This window comes from Dama dama, chromosome 18 (assembly GCF_033118175.1).
Source record: "Dama dama isolate Ldn47 chromosome 18, ASM3311817v1, whole genome shotgun sequence".
Taxonomy (NCBI): Eukaryota; Metazoa; Chordata; class Mammalia; order Artiodactyla; family Cervidae; genus Dama; species Dama dama.
The window spans coordinates 78,897,732-78,924,067 of NC_083698.1; the positions used below are offsets into that span (position 1 = coordinate 78,897,732).

Consider the following 26,336-nt stretch of genomic DNA (forward strand, 5'->3'; position numbering starts at 1 on the left):
CTCAGATCTCAGGCACAAGGACCCATCACAGACTCATTATACAAGTGTACAATGTGCTTTACTCTGAAAGTGACTTACCATTCACTTACCAATTTCGCAAGGAAGCAGAATGTATGTACTAAATTTTCATGCCTGAATGTTCATTCATTGTAGTACCATTTACTGCAGCCCCTAGTGAACCGTAATCCTCAATAAGAAACTGAAAATAAATGATGCCATGTGACAGACTACTTTGCATCTTTAAAAACTATAGATTATTTTTAGAAATTGAACATCAATCAGGAAGTGTCATTGAAAAAATAATCTGCATTATGAAAGTGAAAGTCACTCAGTCGTGTCCGATTCTTTGTGACCCCATGGATTATACAGTCCATGGAATTCTCCAGGCCAGAATACTGGAGTGGATAGCCATTCCCTTCTCCAGGAGATCTTCCTATCCCAGGGATCGAACCCAGGTCTCCCACATTGCAGGTGGATTCTTTACCAGCTAACCACAAGGGAAGCCCAAGAATACTGTAGTGGGTAGCCTATCCCTTCTCCAGTGGCTCTTCCTGACCGAGGAATTGAACCAGGCTCTCCTGCATTGCAGGCAGATTCTTTACCGACTGAGCTATCAGGGAAGCCAATCTTCATTATAGTATCCATCAAAAATTTTGGATAATATCTTCGGATGGATCTAAAATCAATCAAAACACTCTAAAAAATACACCAAGTAACCTTGCTTGTATTTACCTTTCTTCCTCTTTAATGTTATGCTTTTTCTTTCTCTGAATCTTTTATAACAAATATGAGTGGACATATAACATATATGCATGTATACATACTCTAACTTCCCTCTTTATACTCAAAGGTAGTATACAGAGTATATTGTTTTGAACTTCTCTGTACTTACGCAACCTAGAGCTCTTTTTCTCCAAATGTACAGAGATGCTTGAATAGCTAGGTTGATGTACAATAATTTATAAAATAATTTCCCTTCATAATGCACTATTATCTTACACATTTTGCTATTATTTTTAAAATGCTGAAGTCATAATAGCGTTTTATATCATTAAGACTATGTATTTGTCATTTTTATGGAAAAAAAGTGAAAATGAAAGTTCAGTGGAAAGAATCTGCCTGCTAAAGCAGGAGACTCAGGTTCAATCCCTGGGTAGGGAAAATCCCCTGGAGAAGGATATGACAATCCACTCCAGTATTCTTGCCTGGGAAATCCCATGGACAGAAGAGTCTGGTGGACTACAGTCCATGGGGTCGCAAAGAGTCAGCCATGACTTAGCAACCAACTTTCACTTCACCTTTTTTTTTTCCAATCACAAAGTAAGTGAATGTCAGGAGACTGTTGTGTGAAATGTAGGATTTTGCTAATTGGACAAGTGAAAATAGATAAAACCTAATCTACTCAACTCCTGGGGTCGCAAAGAGTCAGCCATGACTTAGCAACCAACTTTCACTTCACGTTTTTTTTTTTCCAATCACAAAGTAAGTGAATGTCGGGAGACTGTTGTGTGAAATGTAGGATTTTGCTAATTGGACAAGTGAAAATAGATAAAACCTAATCTACTCAACTCCTTGTTGTTTAGTTGCTGAGTTGTGTCTGACACTTTTGGGATCCTACGGACTATAGCCCTCCAGGCTCCTCTGCCCATGGGAATATTCTGGCAAGAATATTGGAGTGGGTTGCTATTTTCTTCTCCACGGGATCTTCCCAACCCAAGGATCGAACTTGGAGTCTCCTGCATTGGCAGATGGATTCTTTACCGCTGAGCCACTTTGGAAGTCCAGATCAACTCCTTGGTTCTTAGGAATTTGATCAGACCTCTTTAGATGAAATATATGGCCCTGGTCTTAGAGATTTGGAACTATTTCTTCACTATGAAAAAAAAGTGTATTTAAGTGTAGAAGGCAAGAAAGGGAAATGTGCAAATCACTGAAAGTTTTATGCTGCTGATGTCACAGTCAGGGCCCTGCTGGGCATGTCTTCTGTGGTTTCCAACTTCTCAGCAACCTCCTGCCCCAACTTGCCCTGGACTGCCCTGGCCTGGGAGGGGTGGAAAGGGAAGGGCAGTGGGGCTGGGGATGACAGTCTGCGTGGCAGCAGGAGGGGGTTGATGCGCTGATGTGTTGACCGGGTTTCATTTTCTCAGGTTTCTTTGTTCACCTGCACTGTCGAATGTGGTTGATTCGTGGAAAATGCTCAAACTGGCCTCTACTGGTTGGGACTGTGCAAGGAGTAGGTGGGGTGTAGCAAGGAAATGAGAACAGTTAAACCACGGCCAACTTTCCTCACTTTCAAAGGGTCACAGCTAATGGATGAAAAGATCCTTCTGCAAGCACATGTGATTGTCATCAAATATACTCTAGACTGTGTGACCCGACTTCCTCATTATTTCTTTGTTTAGTTCCTCTGATGAGCTCCTATATGAGTTGCGAACTTTATGCTCAGGATGTTCATATCTGCATCTTTGTCTACGCTCATGACCCTGAAGGAAGGAGCAGACAGGACTTGCAGCACTAAGATCATCCCTGACTTTCCACCAGCCACCTGGGATCTTCCATGATCTGTGACTTTCTGAGGCTGCTCCTTCCTGGTTTCATTTTCTCTGTGTAGACGGGGTGACACAAGACCCAATCCTTGACCCAAGCTTCATGGACAGATGTGACATGCTCGGTTCCTCATAAGAACAGAGATTTGGAGGTCTGATCTCACCTGTGCAACTGAGCCTGTCATATACGAAGTCATATAAGTTCTCTAAAAGATAAAAAATGATTTCACAGTCAATCTGAGCAAGGCTTACTAAGGGCACTAACATCAGGTGACAATGATGAATAGCAGGGTGAATAGCAGAGGGCTGATCAGACACATGAGCTTGAAGAGCAGGTGTCCCACCCCCTCCCCATCCAGCAGGCCCAGGATGGGGTCCACGTCCTGGATTCCATCCGTCCAGTCTCAGAGGGAAGCAGGGCTCCACTGCTGAGATCATGGCTTCAGCTCTCACATTCTAACCTCAGGGCACATTCAAGTCACATCCTTCATTCCTCTTGGTCTCTGCTCTGAGAGCCAACATCTAGGGAGCCTTGCCCTCCTAGGAGGACTGGCTGCATCTAACTGGTGCAGCCAGTGTCAGGGGTGGAGTCCCTTCTCAGGTTAAAGTCACACCCTGATGTCCAGCTCAGGCCCCATCTGTGGTTGTGCTGTAGACATGAGTCAGCTCCTGACACAGGACAAATCATTGTGATGACACCACTGAGTTCTTGAGGTTTCTGTCCAAGGCCAGACCCAGCATGTTCTCCATGTAAGGAGCTCTCCCTGCTTAGACCCCAGCCTCCCAGGGAGCCTCCGTCTGCATTTCTGTCCTGTGGCCCATTCTTAGACCAAGCATGGATGGAGTTGATTAGATCCACATACATGACCAGTTTCCCCCCAAGCCAGACCATTTCCTTCATGCCGTTGGATTTTACTTGAATGATGGTACATAATGAAAGGAAACTGACAGACACGCTGCCTTCCCATGAAGCATTGCATTGAATAGTTCTGTTTTACAAAAGCAACTCAAAATATAATTGAGTTCATTTGAATTCAAACTAGCTAAACGCAAGGGAAAATGATTTCATAGTGTGGGTTCAAAGCTAAACACAAGGGAAAATGATTTCATAGCGTGGGTTCAAAATAAGAGTACTCAGACTATTTTAGGGGCTTTATCTGTGAGAAAACTATTATTTCATGATACATAATACAAAATGTCCAGTACCTTTTATATATATTCACAATCCATCATGTCTTCTTGTGATCCTAGTACTTCAGGCCAAATACATAATGCAAAATAAGAAAAACAAAACTAATCATTTTGATATGTTCAGTATTACTTTTTACAATAGTACAAATAGTGCATGTGCATGAGCTAAAAACCAGAAAAGAAATGTAAGGTGTTGAAAAACATAAAAAGAAATCTGAGACATGAAACAAGAATTACCTTCTGCAAACCAAAACAGAAAGAGATTTTGCTTACAAATAAATTCTACTTGAATTTATTAAGAGGTTTTTCTGATCAGGAACACAACACAAGACTTCTCCAACTTTTCATTAAGAGATCATTCAGTCTCACTGAATATAGGGTGGACCTTAACATTATTTTACCAGCCACAGTCAGGTGTATGTATATATGTGTGGATATGATACCATGTCTGTGAATCAATAAATTCTTTACTAGCCATTCAATAACATTAGCAGTGGGTGTCCTCATTTCAACTTTCAAAAAGGAGACACCATCTTCAGTTTTTTCCCTTCTGGTGACTTTCAATTACATTTTTTAATTAATTAATTTATTTTTTATTGAAAGAAAATTGCTTTACAGAATTTTTTTGTTTTCTGTCAAACCTCAACATGAATCAGCCATAGGTATACATATAACCCCTCCCTTTTGGAACTCCCTCAATTATGTGTTTTTTTTTCATGCTGAAAAAGACAGAACCCCCCAAAAATTTGAGATGCAATGTGAAAAGCAAAAAGCTACATTTCACTCTGTATTTTTATAGCAGTTTATGTATCAAACATAAACATGGCAAACATGAGCCATGAGATAGACACTGAAGAGACCAAGGATGAGGTCACCCAAGAATTTACTTTAAAGCATTTTACAAAAAGATCATACTCTTCACATGCCCACATTTTTGCTTTATGTCTGAACACTGTTGTGGAAAAGAGGCTGGAGTGTCTTGGGAACCACGCATTCAGGGCGGGGCTCCTGTTTGCTGCAACTGGCTGCTTCTGCCGGCTCTCTTGCCCTATGCCTGCTGCCCAGATACTCCATTCAGTCCACCACTTTTCTCCCTTTTTTAAAAACATAATTTTAAAATAAAACTGACATAAAATATTATATTATTCTCAATTATACAAGATAGAAATTTGATATTTTATATATATTGAAATGGTCACCACATTTTCAATATCCCTCACTGTATATAGTTACAGATTACTTTTTTCTTATAAGATAAAATTGTAAGATCTACTCTTTCCCTTCTTGGTTAAATATTTAAGCAGAGTTACTGCTTCTATAATTGACTGTATGTTTATATGCTCATATTTGTGAGACTGCAATATTTCCTTTGATGTTTGGAAGGGACTGAACGATATTATCAGACCTTGGATGCACATGGATTCCGTCTTCTGTAGCTGGACCACATCTGTCATCTCAGAAGCTCCAGAACACTCCAGTAGAGCTCTCTAAATCCATCAGATAATTAGGGCACAAAATGGTAATTATCTCTCTCTCTCTCTATATATATATATATATATATATGTGTGTGTGTGTGTGTATGTATACAACACACATATATACCATACCTAGTTTATCTGTCCATCTGGTTTTTGGCACTTAGGTTGTTTTTGTGTCTTGGTTGTTATAAAAAATGAACATAGAGGTGCTGGTATCTCTTAGTGTTTTTGTTTTCTATGGATAAACACTCAAGTGAAATTGTTGGATCATGTGGTAGTTCCATTTCTAACTTATGGAGGAAGATCCCTACTGTTTTCCATAGTGACTACACCAGTTTACATTCCCACCAACAGTGCACAAGGCTTCTCTTTTCTCCACATCTTTAACACTTGTTATTTCCAGCCTTGTTGATATTAGCCATTCTGACAGGAGTGAGGTGAAATCTCATGGTTGGTTTGATTTGCATTTCCCTGAATTTCAGATAAACAAAATATTATTTTTAGTTTAAGTTTGTTCCGAATACTGCAAAGCTTCTTGCTTTTATTTTTGTTTTTTGAGAAATTTGGAAACCCAATGTGAGGTGGCTTTTTACTTGGGGATGAACATACACTCTCTATCAGAATGATTTGTAACGCAGACACACTCACACATACATATCCCTTTACTATAGAGAGTCAAATGCAGACCAACATTATAATCTTAATTTTAATAAAGCAGGTCAGTTCTTATTGGATTTGCTGTTTGTTGTCTCAAACTTTGCTTACAGGTAAAGAGGAAAGGTAGATCGGGGAAAGACTATAGACGTTTCGTCACCGGACAAGACCATGGCAGCAGCGTTAACACTGAAAGCCTGAGCTGCAGGGAACTTAGCCCATTCAGGTCTGCTCACTCCACTAGGCAACAGGCAAGCTTTGTCCGTGTTTCTCCATCCACCCCCCACCTGATCCCTCTGCTTGCAGTTCTGAGCTCTCAGAGCTCAGGCTTCTCTTCTCCTGTGGGGGACGTGGCTGCTCCCAGCCTGCCAGAGGGGGCCCTCAAGAAAGGGGTTGGTGTAGTGAGGCGGGGCTCCTCTGCCCGCCTCCCCCAGCACCCACCCCTTCTGGGCTCAGCCTGGTAGCCTTTAAGAGAGATCCTCGCTAACTTCCCTGCCTGTTATATCTGCTGGGAACCCAGTCTCGCTATTGTCCCAGCCATGCTGCGGGCCCCAGTGCTGCTTCTGGTGTTCCTGGCTCTTGGTGAGTATGTTGCCTGGATGCTCCTGGGATTTTTCTGTATTTTTTGGCAATAGTGTGTGTGTGTGTGTGTGTGTGTGTGTGTGTGTGTGTGTGTGTGTATGTGGTGCGGTGGTGGTGGGACGGGGGTCATACTAAGAAATGCTGTTTTCTCTTCCTCAGGATTTTTTGTTGCTTTTCCCATTGCAGTCACTCAGGTATCTTCCAACATGGAAGACGACAGGATGTCAATCACCAGGGCAACTGGGTCCTCTGCTGTAATCCCTTGTGATCTTCCTACACAAAGCATCCAATATATCCACTGGTACAAATTCCAGGAGGGAACTGTACCCCGACGCCTTCTCTATTATGATGTCTCTTCCTCAAAGGTTGTGTTGGAACCAGGAATCAGTCCAGGGAAATACCATAGCTATGAAGGCACAGACAAGATGTATAAATTTGTAATCTCAAATCTTCAAGAAAGTGATTCTGGCGTGTACCGCTGCGCTGTCTGGGAGAAGCACGTTGGTTCAGCCTACCTTTACACTGCACTGAAATTTTGCTTGTCGCTGCCAAAAAACAGCCTGGGTACACAAGATAGACCAACCCCTGCCTCACTTCCTGCTGTCAGTGCCAGTTCTCTTCACTCTGAACAAAGTGAAATCCTGAGATCATCGCCCCATCCCCCAACATTTTATTCAATTGTTACTCACCCCTCTGCACCAAAGCCAGTTTTTTCTAAAAGCAGGCTTTCATTTTCATGCCTCAGGCAAGCAGCTGTCAGGCCTCATCTTCTTTTAACTCCCATAGGAGCTGGTGGAGTCTATTCAACCTCCTCTCTAGGAGACAGAGCACATAGGATTGATCTGTTAATCGAAATATTTAGGAGAAATATTTAGGAGAGCTTGGAAAGGTTGGGAACCACACTGTAGTCCAGTGTTTAAGAATCTGCCTTGGAATGCAGGGCACTTGTGTTCTGGAGCAACTATACCTGCATGTTTTGAAGACTCTATTCCACAACTAGAAGTTCCTGTGCCACAAGGGAAGACCCCACATGATGCAACAGAGATCCTGCATGTTGCAAGTAAGACCCGATGCAGAAAGTAAATAAGTTTTTAAAAAAAAAATAAAAACCACAAACATTAAAAAAAAAAGAAAAACCTAGCTATACCGAATCATTTATCTGATCATTATCCAGAGAAAATGACTGGGAATGAAGCATCTTCAATATTCAGGAGTATGAAGAGTAAGAAAAGATGAAAATGAAAACTTGAACTTCCTGAACCTCAAACTGGTATCATATTTCTCTTGGACAAAATGATATTTTCCTCATAAAACCAATCAGGGCATGGCTGACATAGTGAAAGGGTAGGAAAACAGTGATTTCTGTAACAATGTCAACCATTGTACTCTTCTTTCACTTTCTTTTGAATTCAGCCCATAACCAGAACTGTTCTGTATTAAACAAGTCAAGCTAGGGGTTCTTTCCACCCCTACCCTCTACATTGATGTGGCCAAGTCCCAAACTGGAATGAGATTTATCAGATTAGTTTTTTTTCTCAGTAATTCATCTTCAGGAATGCTTTGGGTGAACCATTAGACAATGAATAGTATCTCTTTCAGCTGAAAAGTATACATGAAAGGAGTATGGCTTTCTTAATGGGCTAGACTTAAGGATGTGAAATTCCTGGTGGCTCAGCTGTAAAGAATCCACCTGTAATTCAGGAGCTGCAGGAGACCCAGCTTCAGTCCCTGAGTCGGGAAGATCCCCTGGAGGAGGGCATGGCAACCCACTCCAGTATTCTTGCCTGGAGAATTCCATGGACAGAGAAGCTTGGCAGGCTTCGGTCCATAGGGTTGCAAAGAGTTGGACATGACTGAAGCAACTTAGCAGGAACAGAAATGCTAGATTCACATGTATGTGATCTCCTGTGTATTGGATCCTCCAAGTTTCTATCAGAGCAGTGTTTCTTAAACTGTGGTCCACCAACAACTTGCATCAGAAGCACCTGAGTTGGAATAAAAGTGCTAATTCTAGGTGATACCCAATACCATTAATACAAACATTGGAATGAAGGCTGAAAATGTGTGTTTTTCAATAGACCCCATAGCTGATTCTTATTCAAAATGATTTTTAAGAACTGCTGCCCAGGTGGTAACAGATAAAGTGACACACTTCTCTCTGAAATGGACAGGTTCCCAGCCTGACACAGAAATGTATTCCAGAATGGTACTCATGGGCTTGTTCCTAGCCCAAAACCATTCCTGTCTTGCTGCACCTTGGATTTCCCTGCTTTCCCAGGTCGTCATATTTTTGCTTGAGAATCCCACAACTACAGGTCAAGTTTCAGGTTCTTCTTATTTCTGTAATTGCGGGGGAAAAAGGAATTGGATAGTAAACAAACCAACTTTAACTTGGTTCTCTACCAGGGACCATGTATTTTAACTATTTTACAACTTTAAAAAAGACTGAAGCATAAACTTATTGTCATTTATATTTTTCTAATATTGTTTAGGTTTTATTCTGCATATTTATTTCCCTGACCTGCTTTACATTGAAATTTTGTGTATTGGGAAATTGTAGAGAATTCTCTGCAGAGGGACTTTTTATGCAATGAAATTTTCCTGACTTCTGAGTTCTAGGAATTTTTTTCAAGGCAAAAAGACATGACAAATCTTTTGAGCAACAGAAAATTATCAAGATGAAACACTAAGATGCCCTTTGATTACTGCATTGGGGTTTCATTGCCCCATCTACCCTGCTGGGAAAGACAGAAATATTTGTCACAGGTCATGGAAAAGAGTAAACGATTTCCGGCTCAATCATGGGGACTGAATTGAGAGGTTGGCTTGACTGGAGTTCTTCACTGGAATTCTTTTGGACACACACCAGACCTCACTGCTAGCAGCCTGAGACCTGCTCAGAAATGAAAGACCTTTAGTGATGAGAACCTGAAATTTAGGGTGTATGGTGGCAAGGAGGTCATTGTGCCCGAGTTGGGAGAGGATAGATTCATGGAGGAGGTGGCCGCCATATTGAAAAAAAATTCAAAAGTGAATCAAGGATTTTTGGAGGCATCTGTACAAAGTCTTATGGACTTATTGTGTGCTGTTCAAAAATTGTGATGAAGCATGTTCCTTTCCATCTCAAATGCCCATTTTTTCCTAATATGCATAGGTGCCCCGACACAGGACACACAATTGCCCTGTTCAACATTCTCAGATTCAATCTCTCCCTCAGTTAAAGGGTTGTAAGAAGTGTTCCCACCTTGGAGGGTTTCTGGACAATTCATTGGGTCAATCCATGTAAAGAACTTAGACCCATGCTTGTCACATAGTGTGAGTTCAATAACTGTCAGCGCTTGTAACTGTTATCTGTGGCCTGGCCTCTATGTAAAGAATATACAGATGAAGCAGATAGGAGTCTTCCTCCCAGGAGCCACTTGCAGTTCAGACAGTTGAAGACAAAACTTCAGCCTTGGCTGAGATGGCCCTGTTACCCTGTGCTTCCTCTGTGGCTGCTGGGAACACTTGGCAATGGCTGAGCAACAAGGAATTTCCAGACCTGAACTTGACATCATTTTTCTGACTTAGGTACTATCATATCCTCCCCTACCCCTAATGCATGATGAACTTGGGATTCAGAGAAACTCTGTAGCATCCAAGATCACAAAGGCATTGAATCAGAAGAGACACAGTTTGAAGCCAAGTATAAATATCATTTAAACTTATGCTTTTCCTTACACTCTACCCAGAACCAACAAGAAGTAATGAAAGGATAAAGAAGAGAAGCGGGGGAGTCAGGGTGATCTGTATATTCACAGAGATGCAGCATGTGTTCTTGTAAATGTATCCAGGTAGGAAAATTGATCCTTTGATGAAAATGGTTGGAACAGAAAGAATTCCTATCTTTCAGATAAAACATGATTAAGCAATATAACAGCTCACATATTTAGAAAATAATGATAGGAGTTGCACTGTGCTATTTACTATGTACCTCAAAGGAAATATCAAATTAAACTAATGATTTGTTCATTTCCTATAGTCAGAAATTAATGGGCCATCGAGAATGCTTTGTGGAGCCAGAAGATCCAAGTCAATATGTAGACGAAAAATGAGAGGGTTGACATGTGTCACATTTGGCATGGTCGAACCAATAAGAAGGATCATAAATAGCTTCTGTAATTAGGTTTTCTATCCTGGAGGGACAGCTATTTGGAAAATAGCAACCTGACTTTTCAATTATCCTATATCTGGTTGGCACAGGAAAAAACAGAATATTTACACCCAGCTCCTTCCTTGCCCCTGATTTCTGTGAGATGGGTAGGAATTTCCCTGAAAGACAAGGATGTGTGTAGCTGCCCCACAACCTTGACCATGAAGCTTCACCACACAGACTGTGTCCCAGGATGTTAAAACATCTTTTTCTTTACTTTCAACCTTGCTAATGGTCATTTTATTTATCTCTTGTGAATTCCTTAGAAACTCTGACAAACCTGTTAATATTTATTGCACCAGTCCTTCTACACATCCCCACTGTCACTACAGTAACCTGGGTCCTCAGAGACCTCTCAGTAGCTCGTGGTGATCATCTCTGAAATGTGTCTGCTTCCCAGGGATTGCTCTTCTGACATCAACCTTCCTGCTTTTTCTTCCTAAAGCACAGATCTGATCATATCACTTTCCTCCCTACCACCATCAGTATCTCCTCCTCATTCATTCTTTTCTAAAAATATATATATGAAAATGCTGTAAAAATTGCTCACATTCCTACTTCTTAAAAAATAACTATTAAGTAAGGATGTCTCCTGTTTTCTTTCTATTCAAAGTTTCCCTACCCAAGGAGTCAATTAGGTTTCTACTTGTTCCTTTTAACTCACATCTCTCGGCTCAGTTCAGTCGCTCAGACATGTCCGACTCTTTGTGACCCCATGGATTGCAGCACACCAGGCTTCCCTGTCCATCATCAACTTCTGGAGCTTGCTCAAATTCATGTCCATTGAGTAGGTGATGCCATCCAACCATCTCATCCTCTGTTGTCCCCTTCTCCTCCTGCCTTCAATCTTTCCCAGCATCAGGGTCTTTTCCAGTGAGTCAGTTTTTCACTCTGGTGGCCAACATATTAAGAGTTTCACCTCTCTAGACACTGTTTAATATGAACTTCACTTATATTGTGTTTGGTAGAAAACTATTTCTGTTTTCCCAACAGATAATCAATCACCCTAATTTGGTTTTAAGATAATCTTTACGTTTCCCTACAATTTAAAAATGACTTACCATATTTTTATATCAACATATGCTTTTGAACTGTGGGTGTTGGAGAAGACTCTTGAGTGTCCCTTGGACTGCAAGGAGATCCAACCAGTCCATCCTGAAGGAGATCAGTCCTGGGTGTTCATTGGAAGGATTGATGTTGAAGCTGAAACTCCAATACTTAGGCCACCTGATGCGAAGAGCTGACTCATTTGAAAAGACCTTGATGCTGGGAAAGATTGAGGGCAGGAGGAGAAGGGGACGACAGAGGATGAGATGGTTGGATGGTATCACCGACTCAATGGACATGGGTTTGGGTAAACTCTGGGAGCTGGTGATGGACAGGGAGGCCTGGCATGCTGCGGTTCATGGGGTCGCAAAGAGTTGGACACGACTGAGCAACTGAACTGAACTGAACTGATACTTGGAGTATTTGCTAGAGGATTTCTGTTTCGTTTATGTCTCAGTATTCATACACCATTATCACATTATGTCAGCAACTTTGCAATAAGGATTTAGACCTGCTAGGCCAAATGTCTATTCAATATTATTCTTAAAAATAATTTTTAGTAATTTCATATTTGATGTTGTTTAACTAGCTAACCCTGAACCCTTATACCATAGAACAAAAAATAAAATGTTTTCTTAATTCTCATAAGAATTGTAGTAACTTCATAAATGTGAATTTAGGAAAGATCAGTATCTTTATGATATTTAGTTTTTCTCACACAAATTTGATGTCTCTTTATTTATTCAGGTTTAATTTTATGCTCTTATAAAACCTTATACTCTTTCTTCTTATAGCTTTGGAATTTTCTTATAAATTTGACAAATGATTGTATAACTCTTTACTTACTCTTTTGCATTTTATTGGTAAAGCTTTCATGGATTTTGAAAAATAGGCAACTCCTAAAGCTCCTGATAATTTGATTCATGGTCTAGAATAAGGAAAAACAGAGTACAAGCTACCAGAGAGGTACTGAGTGGTACCTCAGATACCACTGAGATCTCAATAGGTCCAAATGGTATTTGACAACTCAAAGTATTAATACTAATAACTCAATTTTCAATTAAAGAAAGGTTTCTAAACAAAATATTCACCCAGATCTCTCATCTTCTCCTGTGTGTTAGGGGCTCAGCTACTATGAATGGACAGTTGTTACTGTGACCTTCTATTTTCATTCTCAGGGCAAAGGCACTGTTTGTTGATAGGACTTAGGCCAGGACCAACCAGGTGGATCTGGCATGGACAGAGGGATACTCAACCTGTCTTGTGTGGGTCCTGGAGGATGGCCAGCTCATCTGTGCTCAGAGGAGCACCCAGATGCCTCTGACAACCTTTTTTTACCCTGATCCAAGATGAGTATCTCCAGATTACAAAACAGTCTCCAAGAGTCTTCTTACAACATATCAGAGAAATGGATATTATTTTCAAGTTTTAGTTTCAATAAGGAATCTATTATTTCAAAGGAGAGAAAATTCTACAAATTTCTTCTTTTATCCTAAGGAAAAAAACAATAACTCATCACAGAACTTATTTTCTTATCTTGTGTTGCCATGGTAAAGAATGTTACCCAGTGAATGGAGAACTTTGTTCACATTTTACAAGTACACTTGTGATGGAGTATTTGCATTTTCAGTGACTGAAGAGTTTCTTCCTTTCAACAATATAGCCCCAAATCCCTAAGGGACAAGTTTTGGTGTTTGTGAGAAGAGAAGGGTATTTCTTTGATGCAAACTCTGAGCAGTTTCAACAGATTTGAACACCTGGAAATTAAAAAAAAAAAAAAAGGCTTAATTCTTTGAATACTATTACTGGAAATTTAGGAAGGCAGGTGGTTAACCCGTTGGTGGTGAACTCTTCTTTTCCTGTTTTTATTCCTTTCATCTTTCATCAGTGTCTTCAATGATTTCTCCTCCATGGAAAGCAGATATTTGGGTCCTTTTGTCTGAGGAAAGTTAGTAAAACACCAGATACCATAAAACGTATGTTTAAGGACTTTCAAAAGAATCCAGAAGATTGTATTTCCAGTACAAAATTTTTAACTTCCAGTCGTGACATGGAGTTAGGAGAAGGCTAAGATTATTGTAGGAGCTTCAACCAGTGTGACAGTGCAGGTTGGAAGAAGATATTTGGAAAAGCAACTGAGCTCATAGTAGCTGCCCCTGGTAAGTAATGTTTTTCTCTTTTTTTCCTTAGTTACGGGAAAGTGACAGGTGTTTTTTTTAGAGAAAACAATCTGTGTTGTGTGTTAAGTCGTTTTAGTCATGTCTGCCTCTTTATGACCCTGTGGACTATAGCCTGCCAGGCTCCTCTGTCCGTGGGATTCCGCAGGCAAAAATTCTGAAGTGGGTTGCCATTTCCTTCTCCAGGGTATCTTCTTGACCCAAGGATCTAAAGTATTCACTTTATCTAACTGCCACATGCTTGGTCTTAGCATATGAACAATTCCGCAGGTACTGGTCACTGTATATGGAAACTCAACTACTTTGCAAATGATTTTTTCTCTCCTCAAAAACAGAATGGGATTTTTCTTTGAAAATACACACACACAAACATAAATTATTAAAACAGACTCAGATTAGATAGTAAAATATTTGAGGGCCTTGTCTTTTTTATTGTTTCGTTTATGTGTCAGTATTCTTACACCATTAACATATTATGTCATTACATCGGTATAAGCTATTGAATCGATTCTAGACAATCTATTAAGTGAGAATCACTTTTCTTAATTATTTCTTCTCTACAGTTTGAGATAAAACACAGTGTCCTTGTCTCCCAATATTTCACAAAATTACATTATCGGTTTTCATCTCATCCCTAAAATCTGTACATAAAAATTCTTATAGTAAATGACTATAGAACATAGGTAAATCCCATTTCTTATTACTGTAGCTTCTTAGAGGAAGGCTGAGATCAGTTGAAATTCATGCAGTCACATCTCTTGTTACATTTCCTGGATATGGGTCAGTTTCATGGAATTTGTGAGCTCAATGAGCCCTGTCTTCCCTGGTGGCTCAGATGGCAAAGAATCTGCCCGTGATGCTGGAGACCTGGGTTTGATCCCTGGGTGAAGAAGATCCCCTGAAGAAGGGAATGGCTACCCACTCCAGCATTCTAGTCTGGAGAATTTCATGGACAGAGGAACCTGGTGGGCTATAGTCCATGGGGTTGCAAAGAATCAGACATGACCAGAGACTTTTACTCCCTCACTTACGAGCCATGTCAGCTCCAAAGTCCATGGAAATAGTTTACATGGTTGAACATCCTCATCTGCGCATTCTCTTAGCATTTATTTATTGAGGGCAGTTTCTGTGTTGGATGATGGAGATAAAAGAGTAAGCTAGACAAAGATAGAGCAAGTCCCAACACTCAGACAGCTTCTATTCTACCAGTTGAGCTTTATAGATTCTGGCTTGATTGGGACCCATGTTCTATGATCCGTGGCTGCTAGACAGACGGCTGATTTTGGATTGATGGACTTGTTTCTTTCTCAATTGACGTAATAGTTATAGCTTATAAAACTCTTATATTTTTTTATCTGGTGGAAGAATTTAATGAAATGTCCTTAAGTCATCCCACTAAAGAGAATTTTAGTATCAACCGCTATTTACTGAGAATCAGACAGCATAAGAAGTTTCAGTGCCGTATCTCATTCCTCAACAGGAATCATTTTATTCCCAGTTCATATATAAGGACACTGAGGTGTCAAGAACTTCAGTTACTAGTGTAAATTCACCTGACAGGATACCTTGCAAAGTTTAGGATTCAATAAGGATTTGTCTATTCCAAAGTACATGATCTGAACTGTTATTGATGTTCGAAACACTTAAGTCATGTTTTTACATCCTGAGTATTTACTGTTCCGTAGCCTGACCTTTTCCATTATTCTCACCTGAAAAACCCCACAGTCAGAGGAACCTGGCAGGCTGCAGTCCAAAGGGTCTCCAAGAGTCAGACACAACTGAGTGAATGAGCACTCAGCCTGACCTTTAAAATGAATGCTTTAATTGACTACTTAGTAGTTTATAATTTACTTTACTCTCATGTGTGAAAACAATGCTTCTGCTCCTCTTTGGTAGTTAAAGACATATTTACTCTAAGTGACATTCTTGACCAAGAACTGACTTTATACTGAAAACCCTTTTTGAAAGCAGATTTAAAAAGATTCAGGCAAAATAGTGAGAAAAGATGGAACCCTACTCCCAATAGATGTGAGATGGAAACAGAGGTAATCCAAGCAGCCCAGAGAGAGAAGGGACAGTTCTTCAGTTCTTGACACATTCATACCTTACGTGGTTTGCTGAAAGTCACCTCTGTGTCATGGTACCAGAATCAATTTCTCCATATATTTATGTAAATATTGAAAAAAGTGGACACAAATTCAAAACAGATGCAATTCTGTATGTTTTGCATATATCTCACAGAACTAGAATTTGTAAACACGTTATCTGATTCCTCACGCTCTGTTGGAGTTAGAACTTAGTAAATTATTAAAACCCAGGGCAGAAAAAGACACACGATATTTGTCATTTTATATGTTGCTTGTTTCCAACCTCCATTTGAGAAGACCTAAGATAAAAACACACATACAGGGACTTCCCTGCTGGACCAGTGGCTGGGTCTCTGAATTCCCTGTGCGGGAGCCTGGGTTCATTCTCTTATCAGGGAGCTAGATCCTACATGCGGCAAAGAAGAGCCTGTGTGCCACAACTAGAGACCTGGTACATTCGAATAAATAAATATTTAAACACACACACACACACACACACACACACACACACACACACACACACACAGGTTCAGGCAGGGCAAAAATAGGAATAGAAAATCAAAGGCACTCAGGAAAGTAGAAGGAAAAAGGCCTGTGAAGACCTGGCAGGAAGCACAGGGTAAGAGTTCATTCTCAGAGATAGGAGAGATATGTGTATGTTCTATCTCTATAAACAAGTGATTAAAAATTTTAAAAGTTGAAAAAATGTAGTGGAATAATATTTTTAATTAAGTGATAAAGAAGCACACCAAATTTTCCAACAAGGTATGTTAAAATAATATTAGAAAGAGATATCAACGCAGGAGTTTTTAAAAAATGAAGTAAAAGGGGGACATTGGCTTCAACATCTGTTATATAAATTGGAAGAAATGGTCTTTAAATAAATCCAGTTCTTGCTTCCAGGGCATCAATGTTACAAACATCATAAAGTTTAATGTCATTCAGAGATGACCCTGCAGAGAGGGTCAGGCAGGGAAGGTTTTCGTGATGCAATATGACTCTAGGAGAATCTGAGGACCAGGTATCCTGCCATTTCTCTCGTTATCCTGTCTTGAAGGCCCACTGCTAGGACTCACAAGTTGAACTCTGTTCAGGAGCTGGATAGAAGTCAATTCAAGGCTAAAATTTCTAGTCAAAGCTTGGAGCCAAAATCAATTGTGGTCTTGATTGGGGGGAATGCCATTTGTTTTGTACAAAACAAGTGAAACAGTTTCATATAGTAACTGCATATATTAGGTTTTAACCAATGTTCCTTTTGATTTTTTTAACCCTGGAAATACAGTGGCTAAGATAAGACTAGTAATTTTCCATCAATTTGGTTTGTGAAAGGCATGTTTCCTGTGATGATGGAGTTGAGGATTTCAGACAGTTGAGAGCACAGTAGAATTGCAATCAAGGGAACCAGTGTTCAAGGTTAATTGGCAGGGATTTACATGAACATCTGCATTTTCAAATAAATAAAGCATCAAAGGCTTTAATTGACCCAATTGGCTCAGTCACAGAACTTACAAGGAAAATGAAGCAGGATCAGAAGCCTGGTCTCTTGAACTGAAGGCCACCATAGTTTCCCTAGGATTTGAAGAAGTCAGAGAAGCTAAATTAGTCTAACAACTTCCATATGGGTTGAATAATTTTGAAATTATTATAGAAAAATATTTGTTAATGGAATAAAATTTTTGTCATAGGTAGATAGCAGGAGAAAGCAATTTTTTTTCAAGGGAATTGGGGAAGGCAAGAAACAATTCAAGGAAAAACATATGGTTAAGAATGTTTAGGAAAAAATGGGAATGTGAAAGGGGATTAAATGTAGAACTCTTAGGAAGAATTTTAAAACAAATCCCTGTTTGTAAAGGGCACCATGGAAAAACATTGTGCAAGTAACCTAATAGGATTTGTCTTGTGTACATGAGGACTACTACTAAGGATTCATGTATAAAGTGTGCAGTCATCTTGAAAGTGTTTGGCCCAAGGTTTAAATTTGTTATTATAAGTAAGTTTTGTGAGTTGACACATTTCCTTTTCTGAAGTGAAAGGGATGTTTTCAAAGAAAACTTTGGAATCAGGTTGACTTGGAATTTCAGGTACACCACTTACTGCTTATGTGAATCTGGGTAATTATTTTCTGGCCTCAGTATCCTAATCCATAAAGTGGGATAATAATATATACCCAGTAGGGGTTGTATAAAAGTTGAATGAGATAGTGTGTAGCTATCATATTTGGTACATTGTCTTGGCATATGATAGGGAATGTATATGTGTACCTACACTCAATTCAAATGTTAAGGGATTGTATGCAGTAGGGAGTTGTTTGCAGAGAAGAACGCTGACTGAATTAAAATTCTCCAGAGAATACAGCTGTACTTTTAACTCCTCAAATGGAAAGTTATCTTACTGTCCACTCACTGCAAAAAACTGAATTTGGAGATATTTGTCTCTCCTTAGCATATTTTTCCCACTTGATAAGAAAAATGAGTTATAAATATGTTTTTTAATATGTCCTATAGAGACATTTTCATAGTTACCTGGTCTTCTCCCTCAACCTATTCCCACCACACACTCCCATTCACCCTAAAACAGTTTCCATTATAATAGAATAAAATAGATTTTTAAATAATAAATGTGTTCATGAAGGCTGGAAGCATTTGATATGGGCAGTTAAAAGTCATACCCCATCGTAACATGTGGAGAAAGAACAAATGTAAACGTTAATCCAGCCTCTGTTACATATTAGTGGGGACTTTTAAGTTTTACGATGTCTTGAACCTCTCTTCCCATTGAAAATAAGAACAATAACACATACCTCACCACCTACTGTGGATGAACAACCAGGCTATAATTCAATGACAAATTTTCTTCCTCTTACCACTTGCTAGATTGTTCCAAATCACACCAACATTTGTGTTTGTGAAATAACTCTTTTTAATTACTATTTCATTTTCTCCTACAGATAGAGACCTTGATATAGACATGTCCCCCAAGCCCACTATGTTTCTTCCTTCGATTACTGAAATCAAGCATGATAATACTGGAACATATCTTTGTCTTCTGGAGAAATTTTTCCCTCATGTTATTAAGGTTTATTGGAGAGAAAAAAGTGGCAACAGAGTTTTGCCATCCCAGCAGGGAAATACCATGAAGACTGATGACACATACATGAAGTTCAGCTGGCTGACCGTGTCGGGAAACTCCATGGATAAAGAACACATGTGTATTGTCAAACATGAGAAAAATAAAAGAGACAGAAATCAAGAGATTCTTTTTCCGTCAGTGAATGAAGGTATGTGAATAGAAATGTAAGTATAACCTCCTAGAACAATTTTTCAAATGGATACTCCACCTCTTCTATCAAGCATTAATGAAAAACAAATGCAAATCTTTCTTAAATTTCAAGCTATTTCCTTACAGAATTTAAAAAAAAAAAAGTTTAGGGTTTGAAATGCAAAAAAGAAAGAGAAAAGTTTACCTAAACTTTATCAACCTCAGTTTCATCATCCAAAATATTAAGGTCATAATGAAGTATTTTGGGGTTGTTATATGGTTTAAATCAAACAACATATATGGAAGCACCTAACAGTTTAGCACACTATAAACACACAAAAAGAGATTCCACTGTTGAAGATCTTAGTTTATTAGGAAGTAAGAGTAATTGTATGTCTTTTATGAATGTTCTATTCATCAAACAAAGTCATCTAATTTCAATCTTGCTTTACTCAAACGGTAGTCCAGAAACGAGTCTTAACATCAATTGATGTGCTTATGAGCAAGCCAGAGTACAGATCAACAGAAAGCAGAGTAACTTGGCTACTGTACATTTATTATGGTCCATGGTGTTAGGTTTCTAAGATTTGGATTTTTTTATATATCACTTGGAGTAAAATTTTGTGATTAAAGACGGGGTGAGGCTAGAGTACACAGAGTTACTTACATTCTACATAATGAATATATTTCTTGCCATTGGAAAATGCCTCTCACCAACTTTCATTGAAGCCTAGCACGTGCCAGGCCTGAAGGGAGTCTGGATGAACACACTCAGGTGAATTACTGTCCTTTCTATAATTACTCAAAAGTCCTAAGTCACTTAGAGTCCTGCATCATATAAACACACTGACTAAAGGTCCCAGAGGGCTCATATGAAGGAATCAGAAGTCCTTTTAAACAGTGAGAAACAAGCCGATCATAGCATGTGCAGCCAGTTTTGCTGTGTGCCTGTCTGAATTTCCTTCTTTTTTTTCAATCCGAATTTCTGAAGTAAGTATTTATCTTCTCTGACCCTTAGTTTGTCCTGTGATCAAATTAGGTCCAAACATTTGCTTTGGTCTTTTCTTGGAGCTGTGAAGAGCAAATGAAATAATGTCAGTGAAAACACTTGCTTTAGATAACATGACATAGATGTATTTATTCATATATTCATTATATTTTTATATCATTTCCTAAAACTCTTTAAAAGTAAGATTACAAAATGGCCCTAAATTTTTGTTCTACCATAAGAAAAAGAAGGGAAGCAGATATGCAAAATGCTAGTTTAATATAGCGATGGGCTTAATTGTCCTTGTATTTTTATTTTTTGGGTGATCAGGGAAAAATAAGAATTAAAATAAGTTTCATGGTGATGATTATTGTAAAGGAAACAAATTCCAGTTTATAATGTGTTTCACTTGGCACTTAATTGACTAGGCAATGTTTTCCATTGACTACTCATGGCAGCCAAGCTAACAGGGCATTTCTGTTAATGCCATTCTACTGCAAATTTCTAAGGAGGAACCAAAATGACTATTGTGACTGTTTTCTTCCAGTCCAACAAACTATTATGTATACAAATAAATATTTCACTTACATGTATGCCTTTTTAACTGGAGAAGGGAATGGCAGCCCACTCTAGTATTCTTGCCTGGAGAGTCCCATGGACAGAGGAGCCTGGTGGGCTACAAGTCCATGAGGTCCCAAAGTGTCAGACACGGCTGAGTGGCTAACACTTTGATGTCTTTCTAAAAATTGTAAATAAACTGAACTCTCACCTCAGGTTTGTGTTTTTTTTTTTTTTTTAAGAAATTGTCTTTCCTTTTTTAATAATTTTATTTCTTTATGGCTGTGCTGGGTCTGTGTCGTTGTGCACGGGCTTTTCTCTAGTTGTAGTGAGTGGGGGTTACTCTTCCTTGTAGTGCACAGGCTTATCATGGTGTTTTCTCTTGTTGCGGAGCATGGGCTCTAGGGAGCACAGGCTCAGTAGGTGTGGTGATTGGGCTCAGTTGCTCCACAGTGTGTGGAATCTTCCTAGACCAGGGATCGAACCCAGGCCCCTCGCATTGGCAGGCAGATTCCTATCCACTGCTCCACCAGGGAAGTCCTCCCCTTAGGTTTTCTATAGCTAGAGGACTATAAATGGGATTTGGCCTATTTTTTAGTCCTCAAAGGAATCGCACTGAAATGCTGAGCTCCTGTAATAAAATCATCATTGCTAAAAATATTTAAGAAAGGAAGCTGTTTTTGGTACGGAATTCTGTTTTCTGTCTATAGATTAATTTTTCTGCATTTCTATGGATTATTTCTATGAAGTACTTTTCACAGCTTTGTCTCATTTAATCTCCCTCAATGATCCTTAGAGTTCTGACTCTGCCATCAGTGATATGACTCTAAGCAAGTTACTTACCATCTGATTCTTATTTCCTCCTTTGTAACATGGAATCCTCCAAAATGCACCTCACTCCAGTGTCAGTGGGAGATTAAATGACATACTGCATGTTCAGTATGGAAGCGAGTGCCTGGCACAGGCATTGAGTGATTATTATTACTCAATGGCTATTAGCATTAGCATTGTTTTCTTTATTCCCACACATACCACAACTGCAAGAGTATCGGATGCTGGAGATATGAGTGATGTAGAAAGGTGTGGCTGGTTTTTCATTTTTCCTCGATGGGAAATTTGCTGGAGCCAGATTCCTTCAAATAAGAGATTCTGTTTTATTTTCTGGGATTGGATGAATTTGTTTTGATGTTGAACTGATCTACTGAATTATGCAGAATCAGACCAACTCTTCCTGGGTTGTAGGGCTCATATTTTTTAATGAGTGTTTCTTTCTCAGCAGATTATCTACTTATATATGTTTTAATAATACATATATAAACACAAATGCACATTGCCAAATAACAGGCATGAAAAATTGACGAATAATTGTTCTCATTTCTTGTAGTTGCCTCTTCAGTTGTCACTACTACTAAACCTCCAAATGATGGTTTGAAGGATAAAAGTGGTAAGTTTTTGTCCATGTTTGCCTTTATGTCATGCTTCAGTCTTTTTTTCCTTCTTATCCCACATCTTCTGCATTTCCTGCATTGCTTTCTGACGAATTTCCCTTTTGAAGTCTACCTGGCTTTAAAGTAAAAAGACCAATTACCTGCAATTGTGGGGCTCATCATTGTTATACTTTTAATGACTCCTCTTCTGTCAGGAGAATATATTCTATCAGGAGAATACATATATGTGTACAGACATATAGACACAGACACACACATGTATGTACAGACATATAGACAGACTAAACAGGCAGGGACAATTGATCATATATATATATATGATCATATATATATATCATATATATATATACACACACATGCATATATGACTTCCCAATATAAAGAATCTGCTTGTAATGCAGGAGACCTGAGTTTGATCCCTGGGTCAACAAGATCCCCTGGAGAAGGAAGTAGCAATCCACTCCAGTATTCTTGCCTGGAAAACCCCATGAACAGAGGAGCCTGGTGGGCTGTAGTTAACGGGGTCACTAGAGTTGGGCATGACTTGGTGACTAAACCACAGCCATGGCTTCCCAGGTGGCCAGGTGGCAGGGAGTCTACCTGCCAGTGCAGGAAATGCAGGAGATCTGGGAGATGTGGGTTCAATCCCTAGGTCGGGAAAATCCCCTGGAGGAGAAAATAGCAACCCACTCTAGTATTCTTTCCAGAAGAATCCCACGGACAAGGAATCTGACGGGCTACAGTCCATGGGGTAGCAAAGAATTGGACAGGACTCAGCAATGGAGCATGCACATAGATGTCTATATGCACATGCATATGCATATACATATCACACTGTCAAAAATAGATATACACAATCAACTAATACTTGCTCTCCTTTCTTCTAGAAAAACAAACCCCTGCTGGAAATTCTACAAAAGCATGTCTGAAAGATGAAAACAGTAAGTTTTTGTTTAGTTTTGTTGTTATGTCAGCTATAGCACTTTTTTCTACCATATAAAATTAACTTTTGAACTTACTTGGTTTAAGGTAAAAAAGCTATACTGTTGGGATTTGCAGAAATAGACGGAGTGGTATTTTAAGTAAATCTATCATCATTTCTTGGGCTTGGTGGCTCAGTGATAAAGAATCTGCCTGCCAATGCAGGAAACACAGGTTCAATTCCTGGGTTGGGAAGATCCCCTGGAAAAAGAAGTGGCCATCCACTCCAGTATTCTTGCCTGGGAAATCCCATGGACAGAGGAGCCTGGTGGGCTACAGTCCATGGAGTCTCAAAAGAGTCAGACACGACTTACCTACTACACGTTATCACTTCCTATGGGTCATCTTAGCACAATAAAATGCTGGTTTTGGTGTGAGATGACTCTAAATTAGAAACTGTCATGATAGATTCTGAACCATTTACACATTGGATTTCATTTGTTAGTGTGGCTTTTGTTTCTAATGACCAGGGAAACATGATATGCCTTTGCTTCTAGTATTTTGGTTGTGCTAGTAGTTATACGTGAAAAGACACTTACTGAAATATTCTTATATGGAAGGTGTTGTGCTGTATCTTGCATGCATTTTCTGTGCATGCAATGTTCTCTTTACTAAACCCCACTATCCACCCTCTGTGAACACCAGAAAACTTCATGGATTGTAACTTTTGTAGGACTCTAACTAATGCACAACATATAATGGCTCAGATGCTTCCAAATCAGCAATTCCACTTGATGTTTATGCTAAGACTTTTCCTGTCTGGGGTATTTATCACATGTGGAGATGCAGGGCCCCAGAGCAGTTAAGAGTGTGTTCTTTACAGTCAAGTTGCTAGGAATGAAATACGGTTTCTGGTATTTTCTAAATGTATGACATCTGGCAAATTCATTCTCTCCATTCACAGTTGACTTGTAAAATGGAAACGAAAATAACAATCTTATAAATTATTGCGAAATGAAGTAAGATTAGCACTTTGCTTACAAAGCTCTCAGAATAAATGCCTGGTATTTGGATCATGGTTAATGAAGATTAGCTGTTTTTATTACTTAGAGACATAGTGAGGGCAAAGAAAATGCTAAAATCTCTCAAAAATTCTTTTTTCCCACTGCACTAATTTATTAAAAACACAGACTTACTTTTTAATATTTAGAAAGGTTCTAAGTGAATTTAGCAGAAGTTGTTGATTGACTTGAACTTTAAGTTGGATTCTGAGTCGTTCTGGCGGTGGTGTGATGGTAGTGGTGGTCCTTGTTGACTGTGGGGATTGGTGATGCTGGGGTGTCACTTTATAGTAGGTTGTCAGAAATAAACAATTGTGACCTCATCCCATCACTGTGTACTGACCTTTCAAAAGAACAGGCAACTAATCAAAGGACTTCTCCTAGATACCCTGCAGCTGCAGCTCATGAATACCTCTGCCTATTACACATACCTCCTCCTCCTCATTAAGAGCACGGTCTACTTTGTCATCATCACCTCCTGTGTGTTCAGGGGAACAGGCATCTGGGGCAGTCAGAAGAGCTCGTGACAGAGGGGCCCCATAAGAGGATCAGCGTTCCTTTATCATCTACGGTCTCTAAAAGCTCTGCTGAGAATCTAGCCTGGTTTTTATTCTGGATTTGGGTTATTTCATGTGTTATTTTTATATTATGTCTTTATTTTGTAAGAGTTTTTCAAACCACTGGGCAAACAGACAGTTTGACTCTGTAACAAGAAATTCTGCCATTACTACTGGGGCACGACCCAGGGTGGGTCCGGACAGCCTCTCCCCTCGCTGTCCCCACAACCTCATCAGCTCCTTGGGCCCCTGAGTCTTCACGCCTTCTCAGCGCACACAGCGGGCAGCTCCCCATCTCTTCCCTCAGCGCCTCCCCCCAGATCATGACCCTGACCCTCCCTGCCACACACCCTGGGGCTGCCAGCTTTGCTACTTGAATTCTGTACTTTCTATTTCATAATAGACGTGATTAATAAAAGAAAAACGCAAAAGTCCGTTTTTGTCTGTGTGTACTTTAATTTTATGAAATCTGACCAAGGTAAAAGACAGCATGACAACCGAGCTATCAAATTCAGCCCTGGTTGTAATAATGATCAACAACACATTTCTAAGTCCTTCCCTGGGATGGTGGTTGTGGCACTTTCTTTGGGGCATTGGCCCCAGGGGGATCCATAGCCAAAGCAAGGTGCCTGGGTTCTTTCTCTTTTAAAGTCAGCGGATTCAAACTTACTGGTTCGGGACATTCCTGTGGTGACTGACACTCAGCATGACTTTCTCAGTGTGTGCTCAAATCTGTGCTAGTGTCTCTTAAGCACTGCCTCCTGATCCTCATATTAACCCCATGAGAACTGCACCGATACCAGAGGGGCATCGGGTGGAGGTGAAGCATGCAGACTCTAATCCCTGAGGGCCTGCATTTGAACCCTGGGTCTGTGTTAGCATCTGTGTGACCCCAGGCAGTGATTTGAACTCTGTGTGATGAAGTTACAGTGCCCTGTCTCCTGGAGCAGGTGAAGTAGATAAGTTCATGATGCGTGGTCCACGCAAACCCTAAGCCACATTAGCATCTACTGTTGGTAGCTCTACTGTAGAATCCGTAGACTTCACAGTTACACAAATGCACTGAGAATTTTCTCTAATCTCATTCCCCATGGACAGTTTAGATGTAGATGGAACAGGGATTCAGTTGTTGCAGTTCACCCAGATAATTCCATTAATCCTCTAAGCACCCTTGGAGGAAAGTACAGTTAGAGGCCACAGTTTTCAGATGAAAGAGGTTATCTACTCATCACATCTACTTTTAAAGTAATAGTTATTTAGAACCGGGTTTCTCTGACCTACGAGCCTGTATTTTGTTACTTAACATCTCTAATTCACCGATAAGAAGATGAGGTCCCAGAGAGGTTATGAAATATGCCCAAAGGTAAACCCAGAGCGGTGCCAGAGTCCACTTGGGCCGGGTCTGCCTGACTTAAAAACCTGCTCCCTTTTTAGTACACCAGTGGCTCTCTTATTATAGCGATAAATAAATGATTAGAGACATAGATTGATAAATGTATAAGAAAAAAGTCACTGATGTCCAAACTACATCACAGGCCAGGCATCACACTTTAAAAATTCTCCTTCATTAATCCTAATGTGCAGCCGGGTT

General features: G+C 39.7%; 1 gene segment (V, D, J or C); it reads left to right on the forward strand.

Moving 5' to 3' along the window:
* The first annotated feature begins 6,311 nt into the window (after nt 1–6,311).
* On the forward strand, nt 6,312–25,179 carry LOC133072430 (T cell receptor gamma constant 2-like). The segment is given in 7 exon segments: nt 6,312–6,451; nt 6,638–6,955; nt 13,799–13,849; nt 18,902–19,231; nt 22,143–22,202; nt 23,094–23,147; nt 24,573–25,179. Coding segments are annotated over 7 exon segments (999 nt in total).
* Nucleotides 25,180–26,336: the final 1,157 nt, after the last annotated feature.